This window comes from Hippichthys cyanospilos, chromosome 15 (assembly GCF_059441005.1).
Source record: "Hippichthys cyanospilos isolate Australia breed blue-spotted pipefish chromosome 15, RoL_Hcya_1.0, whole genome shotgun sequence".
Lineage (NCBI taxonomy): Eukaryota > Metazoa > Chordata > Actinopteri > Syngnathiformes > Syngnathidae > Hippichthys > Hippichthys cyanospilos.
The window spans coordinates 5,691,939-5,706,992 of NC_142383.1; the positions used below are offsets into that span (position 1 = coordinate 5,691,939).

At 38.3% G+C, this 15,054-nt stretch overlaps 2 protein-coding genes across 2 annotated transcripts; both read right to left on the reverse strand.

Annotated features, from left to right (window-relative positions):
- Window positions 1-404: 404 nt before the first annotated feature.
- Window positions 405-5,357, reverse strand: LOC148411466 (cholesterol 7-desaturase nvd). The gene is made up of 7 exons (XM_088435470.1): window positions 4,949-5,357; window positions 3,358-3,546; window positions 2,969-3,147; window positions 1,862-1,987; window positions 1,558-1,677; window positions 740-916; window positions 405-566 (listed from the first exon to the last, which is right to left on the reverse strand). The coding sequence occupies exons 1-7, from the start codon at window positions 5,355-5,357 to the stop codon at window positions 405-407; spliced, it is 1,362 nt and encodes a 453-aa protein (XP_088291596.1).
- A 2,946-nt stretch (window positions 5,358-8,303) lies between these two features.
- Window positions 8,304-13,057, reverse strand: LOC148411467 (bile salt-activated lipase-like). The gene is made up of 11 exons (XM_088435464.1): window positions 12,992-13,057; window positions 12,645-12,792; window positions 12,339-12,458; window positions 11,803-12,006; window positions 11,547-11,677; window positions 11,285-11,392; window positions 11,070-11,184; window positions 10,036-10,222; window positions 9,748-9,951; window positions 8,862-9,071; window positions 8,304-8,746 (listed from the first exon to the last, which is right to left on the reverse strand). Exons 1-11 carry the CDS (start codon window positions 13,055-13,057, stop codon window positions 8,575-8,577), a joined length of 1,665 nt encoding a protein of 554 aa, XP_088291590.1. The 3' UTR covers window positions 8,304-8,574.
- Between the last annotated feature and the right edge of the window lie 1,997 nt (window positions 13,058-15,054).

Genomic DNA, 15,054 nt, shown 5'->3' on the forward strand with positions numbered 1-15,054 from the left:
AAGCTGCTATAGAATGGATGGATGGATGGATGGATGGATGGATGGATGGATGGATGGATGGATGGATGGATGGATGGATGGATGGATGGATGGATGGACATTCATTCTTTGCGACCCAGATCCCAACAGCAGAACATCTTTCGTCACCCTTGGCGTTCTTGACTTGGTTTATTCCAATGTCCAAAGCACAGTAAGGTGCCAGTTTGAATTTTGTCCAGCAGAGGACGCCAATGTTTTGATATAATTTAGCTTGGCGATTCCTCCAAGGGCGCACAAAAACATGGAAAAGATGAGAAGGAAGAGGATAATTTTCAAGTTTGATCGAGGAAAAAAAGAACAAATATGAATTAACACATATGTTTGTAAACTTTAAAGTATGCGTTTATGAACCAACCAAAAGACGGTCAGAAATCTAAAGTGTCACGCTGATATCGAAGTCGAGGACTGTTCTCACTGTAAAACTGACTGAACCACCGTCTGTGTTTCTGGATGGCTGAATCTTCCTTCACGAGGAGAGGTTTGGAGATGTACTTTTTATTGTTCCAGATCATCACATCCCGCTCAAACTTGACAGAAACAGAAAAATATTTTCTGAATAATTCTGAATGAATAATTCTGGAATCTGTACAGTGAATGTTTGTTCGCAGCACTTGGATCAAGTGTTGTTCAGTTGTGTTTCCTGTGTTCAACAGTTATGACAAGGCAAACATGTGCATGTCAGTGTTCAAGTGGACTTTACCTGTATGGACTCTCCTTTCAAGATTAATTTAGGCACCAGGGCTGAAATATTTGATTGATAGAATATTGTATGTGAGACACACTGCAAGAGGGGCTCCACTGGTGTCACACCTTGCATGATCACTCCCTTGCCTAAGAAACTGTGGTCGAATTGTAAAAACACCACTCCTGGGCCTACCTGAAACGCATCAAGAATGTAATTTTGAATGCGGTAAACTAATTGGATGAACACAGTAAAATTTTGAGCATGATTTTTATCCATTAAATTTATGTAACCCCAACTCCTAAGTTGACTACCTTTTGAAGCTCATGGAGAAAATACCAAGAGTGTGCAAAGATTAATCAAAGCAAACCTATTTTGAAAGATCTAATCAATAAAAAACGTGTTTTTCTGTTCTTTCAACTTTTTTCATAAAGTACATTTCGTACATATTCATTCATTATTTTGATGCCTTCGGTGAGAATCTACAATTTAAATGAAAAAAAAAGAAAGAAAAAATGCTGGGAATAGAAAGGTGTGCCCAAACTTTTGGAGTAAATTACAGAATTAGTTAACCCTAAATGTATAGTTATTTATTAATAAATAACACTGAAAGGCTGGATGACCCTATCCCAGAATCAGACCAGTGTCTGCTAAGGTATACATGTACTGTAGTTACTGTATATTACACATACTGCAATTTTTTTAACAAGGTAAAACTCACTCTCACTGATATTAAAAAAGTATTTTCCACAGATACAGGTTCACTGTGGTTATGAGTGAAACTAAAACAGTATTATCATAATTACAGTATGACACAGCAGTCTATGAACATTTACCTGTCTAGCAACAACATTGAAGTCCAAAACAGGCCAATGGCAGCCAAATACATAAAGAGAATGTTTCACCAGCATCTGTGAACAATGATTGTTGGGAAAGCACTCTGGTGCCCACTCAGCCTTGAAATAACAAACAAAGACAGAATTGAGACAACTGCACAGTTTAAAACAGGTGATATAACAATGTTCGCCCCATTTTTACAGAGTACCCACAACACCATCAAGAATTAAGCTCACTTCTTGTAAGAAATCTGACATGGTGGCTGTAAACACACAAAGATGAATTAGCCAAAAGTAAACCTACTTTCCAATCATGACGAACAAAGTGCCAGATTTTGTTGTTTGTGTGGCGTAAATCGACTCCACTGACAATGCCCGGTGTGTGCAAGTGAGTCAGGTGAGACAGATCTGCTGCATTTTCAGGAATCTCCTACAGTGACACCAACATCTTAATGCAACCCCGCATTATGCAGCATGACAATAGCTATTCTCTAAGTGAAATTTTGAAATAAAACTGCAGACTAAAAAAAAAAAATTGTTTACCTTAGCTCAAATGAGCAATTTTAACAGACTTACATATAATTAATATAGATGTGTTCAAATGCACAGTATGGAGTAAGTCAACCCTTTATCATCTTTGGGGTTCTTGGTAAGGTATTGAGGCGTTTGAGATGACATGGCTACATTAATTGGCGTGCATCCCTTGCAGAATGACAGCCGCTAAAACTTGTTGTTTCAACCTCCGCACTTGATTGAAGAGAAGCTTTTCTTTGGCTATTACTCACGCTGCTCCTTAACTTTTGTCATGATCATCTTCACTCCACAAGGTAAGATCTTGTAGGTAGCAATGGGTCAAGAGAAAAATTGATGGTCATATAGTTATTTTCACTTTAAATGAGGGTCTCGATAGTTGTCACCTTCTCAACAAGCCTTTATCTGATTGGTTTTCCAGAGTTGTGCGTGTCTAAAACATGATCCCATTCATTTGCCAACAGAAGATGTTGTCTGGGATGGATTTAATGATCAAGTAATATTTTCTTTTTTTCTCTTTTTAAAATCCCTGTAATTTTACTGTTGATGGTTGTTACTGTTGAACGACAACAAATTTAGAAGCAAACTGCAACTAACCCAAACATTCAAGAGTTGTCCTCTTGAACTATTTGGTTGGTTATATTCATTTTCAATTTGACCTCTTCTTTATTTTTGACTTGAAATTTAGTTGATTCTGTGGAAATAATGTGTTTGAATATAAATAATGGAAGGTGAATTTTTACCCGAGTGTTAGCATCTTCTAGTGCCCAGTGCCTATAATTCCTCTCGTGGGTCGGCCATGCCAAAAATCAATGTGCTTTACATACAAGATGAGTCGTGTGTGTCATGATGGTGTTTTCCATACATCACAAGCACGTACCTCTATGTGAGCACTGACATAATGTTCTGTTCGTCCATGATAGACCCACTCGCCCTTTGCAATCTCCTCCTGTTCTGGAACAATGTACTGAGGATCTTCTCCATCACAGTGAAACCAAACCAGGATCTGACCGTTAACTTCACAACTGGGCCAGACGTCCACTTTTGCAAAGTCTGGCACTCAAAGACCAAATAGATAAAAAACAATACTGTCACACACTACCGTCTTTTCTTATTGGTGGGGAATCGTTTTAGATACCACGTTCAATGACACTGAAGGCAATAATGTTCAAGATTTTTATTTAATTTACTGCTTAAGTGATATTATCTTGTCACTTAATATATAATATTTTAAAGTGATCATCTACGTACAATGCGATTTGCCATTACCTTTTGCAGCATATGGTATCCTTACACATTTGCCATCGCTCCCCCGAAACTGCCATCCATGGAATGGGCACTCAATGCAGATTCCTATCACACGTCCTCCAACAGCCAGGTTGGCACCCAAGTGTGGGCAGTAAGCATCTAACACATAGGCCTTCCCGTCTTCACCTCGAAACACTACCAACTTTACACCTAAGAAAAGCAATTACACAATTAAGAGTGTGTTAAGCCAGTTTTGACTTGAATAACTTGCTTGAATTACCTTTTCTTTCTCTCAGCAGGAGTTTTGACTATAAAAACAATGTAAAATACTGGAGCAGATGGTGTCGTTAATGAGTTTGAGTTGTAGAGTCAGCTTGCAAATTCTTTATACCATTATTAGTTTCAATTTTTCCCCTATTTTTTTCCCCTCACAGTTTTGTAGTGATGTTCTTGATCATTGTGCTGCCGCATCTCTTTTTTTTTAGAAAAGAAAACATGGGTAGCAGCTTATTACATTCTGTATTTAAATCAAATACAGTTGTTTCTTATATTTTAAAACGCTGAAGAAAATTCATCAAGAAAACTTTCAATTGATAAACGTTCTGTTCAGAGATCCAAATAAATAGATGTATGTATACAAAACAATTCAATGCTCACTTGATTGGGCAACAGTAAATGAAAACAAATCAACACAACATTAAATCAGTCATCATGACATCCAGGCATATCAATCTTTGTGACAACACAAAACAAATTCAGTGCTTTTACAGATGGTTAGAGCCCGACTGAAGACTTATGTGATTAAGGGAATCATGTTTCTTTGACCACACTCACAGGTGGAAAGGTGTTAACAAAGAGGCATTGTTAGACATGACAATGTCACTAAGTATCCATATTTCACAACAAAACAACAAACTTGAGCTGTTAGTATACTTTCAATATTCTTTAATAACAGTGTAAATGAAGCAGCACACCACCCACATTTGGTGTGTGTATATATATATATATATATATATATATATATATATATATATATATATATATATATATATATATATATATATATATATATATATACAGTATATATATTTATTTATTTATTTATATTTGGCATATTATGTAAATGTTTTAGTCTTAATAATGGTACTTTGTCTAATGGTACTTTTGTCTGGTTTAAGTCTTGTTATCAAAACAGTTTTGATTTCAAGCAATTCTGATGTTATACACTGGATCAACACCACACACATTTTTCACACACAGTTCAAGTATATTTATGTTTTTAGTACTTGCATTTAATCTGGAGGGGACATTTGCTTTTAAACTAATACTGTATTAAGGAACAATTTCTATTTCGCTTTGTTTTGAAATACATTTAAGTTTAATTATTGTCATATTTAAATGTATTAAAAAAATCTATTCTTTGCACATTCCTTTATGTTTTTGCTCATCTTTTTAACGCTAATACATTCAATGATAATAATTTTGGTGGTACTTGGACAGTTAAGATTTTCTTAGGAGATACTTGTACAAACTTTGATAAAGGTTGCACTCATCTTAGCAGTTCAAACAACAAACTTTTGCAATGACATAATCTGAATACTGTGATACATACCAACCATGGTAACATCTCTGACTTGTCCATTTTCCAGCATATGAGAATCCAGAACTCTGTACCAGCCATTTGGGTAGACCGGGGGCAGGTCTCCAGTTTTCCTGCGGCGGCGCACATCATTGGCGGTGTGCGCTTTGGAGTGACCATCCCCTGCGATGTATCCCACATCCTCCGGTCCCTTGAGCATCTCCATTGGGCAGAAAAACAGCTTGTACAAGGAGATCAACAAGAGCAGGGAAACACATGCTGTGACGCATACATCAGCACGCACTGGAGCTGCATTGAGCCAAGTGGAATAGTCGGTGCCCACAAGCACGCCCAGGCGCTCTCCGGTCAGCAGGAAGAGGAGGACACACACCACCAGGCCGGCCGAAGCACCTACCCTCTTGATAAACTGATGCTGACTCATGGTACTGGTTGGCTCTATGCTGACATAATTTGAGTGAGCAATAGCAGCTGAAAGGCAAACTTCTTTTTTTTCTTTTTTTTGCACCAGTTCTCAGGCTCTAAACACCCCTTGTTAATGGATTCCAGGATATTTTAAAATAAGAACAAAGCCAGCTGAAGTTGCCAAAAATAGAGTAAGTTATACCTGCAGCATGCAGATTGAGGAGTAGTTCTATGTAGTGTGGAGCTATATGACTCCACCCACTAAACCTTTCACTGCACTCACGCGGATTATAGACCTTTGGTGCCCTGCCCCCGGCGCCTTCATGATGTGCTTTTATTACAAGGTGTCCATAAAGTCTCTTTACCATTTCAAAAATGTATTAAAAATGCAATTGATTCGATAATTTATTTAGATTTGCTCTATTGTATTCAGCGTTTATTAAAGATTTTTTTTTACCTCATTTAATACACTTCTACATGGGCACCATTAGTTGCACGAAGCACATCAAGACAGTGCTCGATTTCTTGCCATGTTCGCTGTAGAATATAGCCTCATCAATTGTGGCAATGGCATCAGTAATCCTTTGCTTAAGGTCAGTAATGTCCCTTTGTTCGTGTATCGAACAAAGATACACACAAATGCAGTGTGATAAAAAAAACTTTAATAAACACTGAATACAATAGAACAAATCTGAATAAAATGTCTAATCAATTGCATTTTTAATAAATATTTGAAATGGTAAAGAGACTTTATGGATGCCCTGTACTTTTATTATAGAGCAAAAATGACTGCCGTTGCCACACAATGCAAAAACCAAACGCAAATTAATTGATGGAAATGAAGACTTCTCTGTCACAATGAGACTAAAGGTTTATGAAGGCTTAATGTGTCATGGGGCGGCGTGGCGGGGAGCAACGCCGGCGTGATTGCGGGGAAAGGCGACCCAGGTGCAGAGAGGCTCTGAGGCAGAGAGTGTGTGTAATTAGCCATGTTTAATTGTCAACAGGCAGACAAGAACAGAAACAGGAAAAAACAGGATGGCAAAAACTCCAAAAAGACACAGGCAGGCTGGCATAACAGAAAAATACCAACTAGAGAGTGGACACAGGGATACGCCGAGGAGAGGCGAGTGACACGAGACAGATGACATGCGACTGGTGATATGCGACTTTGATCCGACACTAGCTGTATTATTTAAAATCAGAATCAGGCTCTCATCAGGCTCAGGATCACTAAAAACTGGGTTTAAATACACACACACACACACACACACACACACACAAATTACTTGGACATACAACAGGTGGGAAGGAAACAATAGGCAGGGGAAGTTTATTGATGGACCAGGATGGGCAGGTAAAAGTAGACAGGTGGACTAAATCAGACTAATGCGTGGTGATACGAGAGGAGCTGAAACAGGAACTCTGCAAACAGAAAAGAACAGAACCCGCCAAAATAAACCCACAACCAAAAACCAACAGAACATGACATAATGAGCACATCTTACAATACACCATATTACAAACAATCAACTACTTGAATCCATAAAGCACCGTCAACCACCAATCGAGTCTATCTCTGCTCGGAATATGTGGTACAGCACCAATCCCCGTCATTTTTATTTGGCGGACACCACCACCTCCTTTGACAAAAACTTTTAAACTCAATGGCCTACACACTCAGAACTAGTGATGAGTGGCTTTTTAGAAGGAACCTTTTATTCATGAACCGTTCACTAAAAAGAGCTGCTCAAAAGACTAGCTTTATTATGCTTTTAGTGGGATAGTGGTGGTGGTGTGGGGAATCAACGCACTTTGAACGTCGATGGTAACGGGGGTGGCGAATATAATATTAAATAAACTGACGTATGAACTCACCATTCACACCAAACTAATTGAATCCCTCAGCTGGTTTCTCTCTTCACGCAGACGGACTGAACTGTGGAGGGCAGCCAGATCAAAGCTTGTCTGTCAAAGTGGCGAATATAAAGTGCACAGAAAATATGAACTGGCCATTTTGGCTAGATGGTGAAATAAATGGCAGGAACAATGCAACCTTTATGTAATAGCTTTCTCCTCTCAGTCAGTTGTGGGAAGGTTTGTCAGGTCCTGTCATGGGCTTTGACAGCAAGTATGTAAGTAAGAAGGTGGGGTCAAACCTACCTGTTTAAAAAAAAAACACAGTGTTATCAAGTCTGAAGCAAAAACTTGGAATTTAAATTCTTGACTAGTTTTTTTACAACTGAATATACAAAACAGTAATTGTATTCAGTTGATAAGAATTGGAGATGTCTGCTTTTGCATGTTAACTCCTTGAGTACTGCAGTATATGATCAAAAAAAATGGAGGAAATTGATTTCTTTGCTGGTATGTGTCGGAGCTCCTTTACTGTAGTAAAAGTAAAAGATCTCCAGTACATATTCATAACTTACAAGGCATGGATGATCTGAGGCAGAAATGTGACAGGTAGTTGATTTCAACAAACATGCAAAAAAGACAGAACGTGTGAAGAGGGTTGTCGCATTTGTACAGAGTTCATAATATCTGAATGCAAACTGACCCTAAACTGTAAGGCGGACATGCTAACCACTTTTCCACCGAGTCGCCCCTTAAACTAGTATTAAATTCAAATTTAATGACAATTGACTAAAAAAAAAAAAAAACACTACCTTGGTTTTGTGGTCCAACAAAATTTTAAAAGTAATATACTGGCCTGGACTATGGTACATCATAAATTACTGGACAGAGCGATCACAGATCACCCTCGTCCACTCCTGTTTCATAATGTACTTTCAACCATTAAGTTGTCAAGTGTGCCGGGGCCATGTACACGAAAACACCTTAGATCTGCAGGACACCAAACATTTTTTAACATCAAGTCCATGTGTATTGTCCACAAAAAAAAAAAAACAAACATGCTGTTTGAGGAGTCACTTTTCAATTCTGAGCACAAATACACAATGCAGTATTTTGCTCAATTTTATTTTACTCAATATTTTACATAATCTTGATATGAGTTATGTAATTTTACATATGCAAAATGCAATGTTTCAGAGTTGGTACAGGTGTTCAACAACATGCATTGTATATGCACTTTAATTACATTTGTCTGTTAAATCTAAAACCAATGACAATTTGTCAAAAACAACTTTTTCAGAGCTATTTTGATAGATGCACACATGGTTTCAAAATGTATTCAATGAACCATATGATGCTTTTTTTTTTTTTTTACATGCTCAGACATCTGGCATGTTGGGTAAAGTGTCGGCCCAAAAATGGACATAGTGCTTCCTCAGCTTCCGTCCCACAGAGCCTTCATCCATCTTATGATTGATATCCACATAGCGTTTTCCCTTGCTATATTCTGGCCAGATGGTGGGCACTTCTGACCCTCCGTTGTTGGGGTCTCTGTGAACAAGTAAAAATAAAAATAATAACAGCATCAACTCATGACTCTGAGACATTTTGCTGTTGACTTAGTCTGTATGATGTTTGATTTTGATTTGTCTTTGCAATATTTTACCCAGTTTTGGCAAAGTTGGTCCAATAAGCGATCATATATCCAGAAAGATCGCGGGCGCTGCTCCAGTACAACAAAGGTTTTCTAAAAGGCATTCCAAAGACGTACTGCATCTCCTCAGTATGGTCAGCTCCGGCCCAGCTGGGATACGGCTTAGCGACGCCGCCCATACGGCTGGGCTCAGAGAAGAGATAGGAAAAGGTGCGACCAGATCTGTAATGAGACAAGAAGAGAACACGCTAAAATGCACACGAATCACCGGAAAAGAAAATGTCAATTAGCATCGTAACCAGCTCTTCACATTGGCCTTTTTGCTTATCAGCAACTGTGGCTAGTGGTTTTCCGAGGTTAATAGCCATTCTGCATTTTCACGGGCCACACTATTGTTATTTGATAACGGGGTTAATGCGCAATCAAATGCTGTATTTGGTAAAACAGGTCAGGGATAAAGATATAAGCGTTTCAAAACAAAAAGAAAAAACACAGGAAAAACAGTGCTGATCATTTCAATGATTAACAACCTGTAAGTTTTCATTTTTAGATCATCAACTTTTCCACACTTTGAACTGTGTTATATAATGTTTCTCTAGAAACCCCAGTAGGAGAACCACAGGAGCAATTTTGCAATTTTTCAGAATGATTTATAAATATAATAACAACTCTAGGCTGTTCTGCTTCATACAGAATTGTTCCCCATGTGATTCTCAAAGCACAAAAGTACAGCACAGTAACCTTCCAAGTCAGAGTGGCGGTGTCACTAGCCACAGGTGTTTGCAGAATGCCCTGACTGTAACCAACTACTGCACAAATTAAATACAAGACATTGGAGCATACATTGAATGGATGTTACCATGTGCAATATTAATGTATTGCACATTCATGTGTTCACCTTGCACTAGCGGCATGAAGGTCAAGAGCAACTTGTGTAGGAGCCAAGAAGATGTAATCTGTTTCTATAGCCACAACTGTTTTCTTTACTTCCTCCTTGCTTGGATCATCTCCCCAGGTTGAAGTGTATAATGAGAATGCTTCTTTCAGACCCGCCTCGCCCTTGTCTTTTGTGAATGATCGCAGTAGTGCCTTCATGTCATCACTGAATTCAAAAAGAGATTAGAGGGAAAAGTTGATCAAATAAGTCATAATCGAACATTTGGTTATATTTAGAGCAATTGCTTACACGGAGGTTTCGACAAGTGCCAAGTTGACTGAAGGGATATCTACGGAAGCAATGCAATGTCCATCCATGTCATTGACTCCAGCCATGTAGTCAATATCAGCGGCATTGTCGAATAGGTTGGCAGGTTCATCAGGCAGGAAATCCCCATCGATTACGGCAGACAGAACCATGTTGTCGACAAGGGGTGCTGTAGGTGGGAGAACTCCAGATGAGCACCTGTGTCAATGCACTCATTCCGACATCCACACACCCTTTTTAATAACAGTCCATTTTCACTGAAAAGTTGTAGGACTAAGAGCAAAGCAGCCAAAGCAGTTGGCGTGGGAGCATGCTGTTGTCGGAGGTAGCTTGCCATTTTCTCGATTGTTTTACCAGGCTTATGTAATGAGTGAAATCTAAATCATACCTCAGGTTGTGTTTATGATTGTGCACTAAGGGCTATCATCTTGTTTTCTTTCTTTTTTTTATCTTATCTTTTCAAGATTGTAGGATTAAAGCTCTAGATCAGGGGTGCCCAAAGTCGGTCCTCGAGGGCCACTGTCCTACATGTTTTCCAGGTTTCTTTTCCTGACACACCTGATTCAAATGATCAGCTCATCAGCAAGCTCAGCAGAAACCTGATAACGATCCTGATCATTTGAATCAGGTGTGTCAGGAAAAGAAACCTGGAAAACATGCAGGACAGCGGCCCACGAGGACCGACTTTGGACACCCCTGCTCTAGATGGTTACTACTGTGGATTGAGTGCCAACAATGGGGAAATGCCAGTATTTTGTGGGTAACCAACAAATTGGTGAGACGGAATATGAAATAGTTTAACATCTTATCTTAGTAGAAGTTTTTGAATACAGTAATTGACGGAACGGAATAGCTCAATTGAGATTTGCATATATGCCTCAGATCGATAAAGGTTTCCTTCGAAATCTCAAGTCATATCTCATTTTTAAAATAAAACTTAATTACTGATGTGAAATTGATAAAAGGCCCAAACACAGAGAGTAGAAAACGAAGTGATGTGTGGTGGATTGTTTTACCATCAGGTGAGCTAGACAGACTGAAAGAGCCGGCTTTTGTGAGGCGCACAGGATCAGTCATCTTCAAACAGGCAGCCATCTTATGATCAGTGGGGCAGTTAACCTTTCGAGCAACCTTAAGAGAGGGATGAAATCACAAGTGATCATTTTACACGAGGTAAAAGTCTAAAAGATCCACCGAAAAGTCTTTGACTGTCCAAGAAATGTCTTCGTACCTCTTCTGCAAATTCACGGGGGTTCTTTATGATGGACCAGGGGCAAAGTGCTACACCGCTCTCCGAGATTCCTCTCTTGATGAGCCCCTTGTTGTAGGGAGTAAGGATCTATGACAAAACAAACATAAATGATGCGCACAGCACAGCAGCCCGCATGATAAAGTCGATCTGATAAGCACCTGTCTGAGGCCGCTAAAAGATGCGAGCATTCCATTTGTATTGACAGTTTGTCAGTTCGAAAAATGGCCAAGCATCATCGTACCTGAAAGTTCACACTAGCACCACCTGCAGACTCTCCAAAGAGAGTGATATTATTCGGATTGCCACCAAACGAGCGGATGTTTCTGTGGACCCAGGCAATAGCGGCCTGCTGATCCCAAAGACCGTAGTTTCCTGTCAAAAGACCAATATTTCAAACACCCTTCCATTTAATGGGATATACAGCCTTCAGATTTTTTATGCCTTGAGTGGTTTGGTGTGGGAGATTCCCCCAAATCATTAAAAGTGACGCATATTACCGGGTAGCTGAGAGTCTCCAGTACTGAGAAAGCCTAGGGTTCCCACACGGTACCCTATTGTCACTACTATGACATTTCCTCGTTCTGCAATCTCCTCGCCATCGTAAAGTTCCTTAGCCATGTCCAAGACGTTAGTGCCCATAGAGCCTCCGATCATGTAGGCACCTCCATATATCCAGACCATGACAGGCAGATCAGAAGCCACTGGGGGAGTAGAGATCATTATAATGAACTTGATTTAGTTATGAATAATATGAGTGGCACCATTGAGAAAGTGGTTAGCAGGTTTGTCTCACAGTCAAAAAAAAAAAACAGTTTTTGAATCTCAGCAAAGGTCTATGGCTTTGGTCTGTGGCTTTTCTTCAACTTCCTTACACAATCCAAAATCCTGCATCATGATGACTGAATTGTCTCTGGTGTGAAGGGGTATTTGTCAGTTCCCTGTGGTTGACTACTGACTAGTCCAGGGTGCACCTATACTCTCCACCAATAGATAAAATGGATGACTGATGCTCTGTCATTATCTCAATTCTTACCTGATCGTCCATGAGGGACCCAAATGTTAAGATAGAGACAGTCCTCAGTTCCTCTAGTGCCGGGCAATAATGCTCTCAACTGAAGACAGATATCTTTGTATTCAGTGGCTTTTAGAACACCTGTGGAAAAAAAAAAAAAAACATGTTAATGTTTGGACAATAATTCAAATAAATTGTGCATGGAACTACAAAAGGTGAGCCAGGCTTACTTGTCCAATGTCACTGATCCACAAATTAAAAAAAAAATAAAAACTCAATGGGATACTCTCTTACATGTTCATCTTTGCAGCAGTTTAATCGACTCACCTTCCCAGCCCGGGTGACGCTGTGGTTTCTCAAATATTTCAGGTACGTCAGCAAAGGGAATCCCTTTGAAGATGTCCATGAAACGATTAAACCCAAGACGAACATTTTTGCCCTTTACCTTGCCGCCCTCAGTCTTCACCACTCCTAGCTTGAGACATACATGATAAGACATTGACCGATTAGAATTTCAATCATAAAAAAAAAATAAAACAAACTATTGGACGGTAAGTCCGATTAACTCTTCTTATTTGCATCCGTGCTAACCAACAGGAATATGGTTGAACAACATGGAAACACCTTTCTAAAGGTAATTCAAAGATAAACTAAAACTATGCTGTTTAACTTACAGAAGTGGCAGACACTGACTCAAGAAACACTGCAAGTGCAACCAAGATTCTGAGCTTCTCCATCATTCTCTAACTGAGAACCTGGCTGATTGCACCCTGGACTTTTATACAGTACAGTGGACCACTCCCCACATGTTTCTCACTGTGACATCACCTCTGCTATGTAATGTGCTTGTCATTATGTGCAGACTTTAAGACAACCTAGCAAAAGAGCTGAACAAGTGAAAAAAGTCGCTCCTTGAGGATCGTTCTCATCAATGGGGAAGAAGTCGTTTATTTGATCCAATGTAATATCAATACATAATTGATCCAAAGGATTGCAAGAATCATTGTAAAATTATTCATTTCCTTAAAAAAAAAGACACCATAATATTGTAAGCTGTTCTGTGTAAGACACAGTTTAACTATTTGATTTGTTTTTTTGCACATATAAATACAATACAAATGGGAAAATAATTTACAATAAATCAACAATAGATATAGACGTTTAGTTGTTTACAAGTTCGATAATTTGTTGCATGATCTATAAATATAAATACTAGGTAAAATAATGTAATATGTCATAAATAAAACAAAACAGAAAATGCACACCTTTTAACAATGTTCTACAGAACAAGTTTTATTCGTGATTCAAATATTTGGGTAGAGTTTTTTTCAAACCTTTCTCTGAAGACAGGATAGGATTCACATATTGTCGGATGCATTTCACTATTAACTATTAACTATTCCACAAATTAACACCTTCTACAGAGACACGCACCTGTTTTTTGTTAGTTCTTATGTTGGATTTTTATTAAATCACTCGTGCCTCTCAGATTCCAACTTTAAAAAAAAAAAAAAAAAAAAACTCTGAATGCTGTGGCAGAGTTGATTGGTATATGCTCTATACATTATTGGTGCTGTTTTGAATTCAACCAAGTCCAAAAATGTGAACAAGTTTATTTCAATAAAAAATGAATTATTTGGTTCTGTATATTTCGAATGATTGATCATTTCTTTGTATATTAAAGACTAATTTCTTTGTATAGTAAAGACAGGGATAGTGTTTGTTTTATCTGTATTACCCTATATCTGTACATAATAGATAAGGTATGGCAATACTAATGAACTACATGTAGGAATACACATATATAATGATTACTTATGTAAGATTTTTTTGGTTTTGTAAAGAATACATATATGATTTTGGATGTTTTTTTAACATGTTCAGTATGGGGTTTACAACTTAGTTTTGTATCCGTTAAAACCATTTGATTTTGTTTACTATTTCTATTGCAATTTTCTTTCTTTCAAAATTCTCTCTAGAGCAGTATAATGTTGTATCATCAGCAAATAATACTTTCCTAAAATTCTTCATAATGCCACATACGTCATTAACATATAACATAAACAAGGTATAAACAAGCACTTTTATTTGACAAGAGGGAGCATATTTAAGTAGTAAATGTTATACAGTAGAGAAGATCATTTTAGATACTTTTGGTTCAAAGTACTGAAGTAGAAATACGCAAAGCGCATGCAGGAATTTTCTGTATGAGAAGCGCCACAGTTTGAGGTACAGTAGAATGCGTAGACACAAGCTGTTAGCAATTTTACTTTGTGGATCTCATTATATTTTGAATGTGTTCCTTTGAGTCGTATTTAAATGATTAACACCTGTGGTCAAGAATTTTAGTACTTGTTTGGGACTATTTTGCAACAACAACAAGATAACTTGCTCATAAACAACCCTAGGGCAAAATAATCCAAAAATATCACAACTGAGGTCTGGCTTCAGTCATACTGCATCCCTCTAGTAGCTTATCTGGAACATTCGTGCTGATACAGTATTCGGAGGAAGGAACTACCCTGTAGATTCCAGAGAAGCTTAAGATAAACATACTGTATGCTTCATGCAAGTATTGCTCGGTTACTTTATTTATTCAATCAGCTATATCGGAAGGAACACAGGCGATACAGAAGTGTTGTTTCCAGGCAAACGGCCAATCGAAAAGGGCGTATGACGAAGCAATGGCTTATCATGCCTTTGCATATTTTTTACATTACAAAAAAACATACATCAC

What these genes read in the sequence shown, in the direction of transcription:
- LOC148411466 (XM_088435470.1), bottom strand. Translation starts at nt 5,357, where the DNA reads ATGAGTCAGCATCAGTTTATCAAGAGGGTAGGTGCTTCGGCCGGCCTG. An exon ending in GATACCATATGCTGCAAAAG is followed by an intron (nt 3,148 to 3,357) that starts GTAATGGCAAAT and finishes TTGGTCTTTGAG; the next exon opens with TGCCAGACTTTGCAAAAGTG. An exon ending in ATGTCAGTGCTCACATAGAG is followed by an intron (nt 1,988 to 2,968) that starts GTACGTGCTTGT and finishes GTGTCACTGTAG; the next exon opens with GAGATTCCTGAAAATGCAGC.
- LOC148411467 (XM_088435464.1), bottom strand. Translation starts at nt 13,057, where the DNA reads ATGATGGAGAAGCTCAGAATCTTGGTTGCACTTGCAGTGTTTCTTGAG. An exon ending in AGTCAGTGTCTGCCACTTCT is followed by an intron (nt 12,793 to 12,991) that starts GTAAGTTAAACA and finishes GTATGTCTCAAG; the next exon opens with CTAGGAGTGGTGAAGACTGA. An exon ending in ACCAACTTTGCCAAAACTGG is followed by an intron (nt 8,747 to 8,861) that starts GTAAAATATTGC and finishes ACTTGTTCACAG; the next exon opens with AGACCCCAACAACGGAGGGT.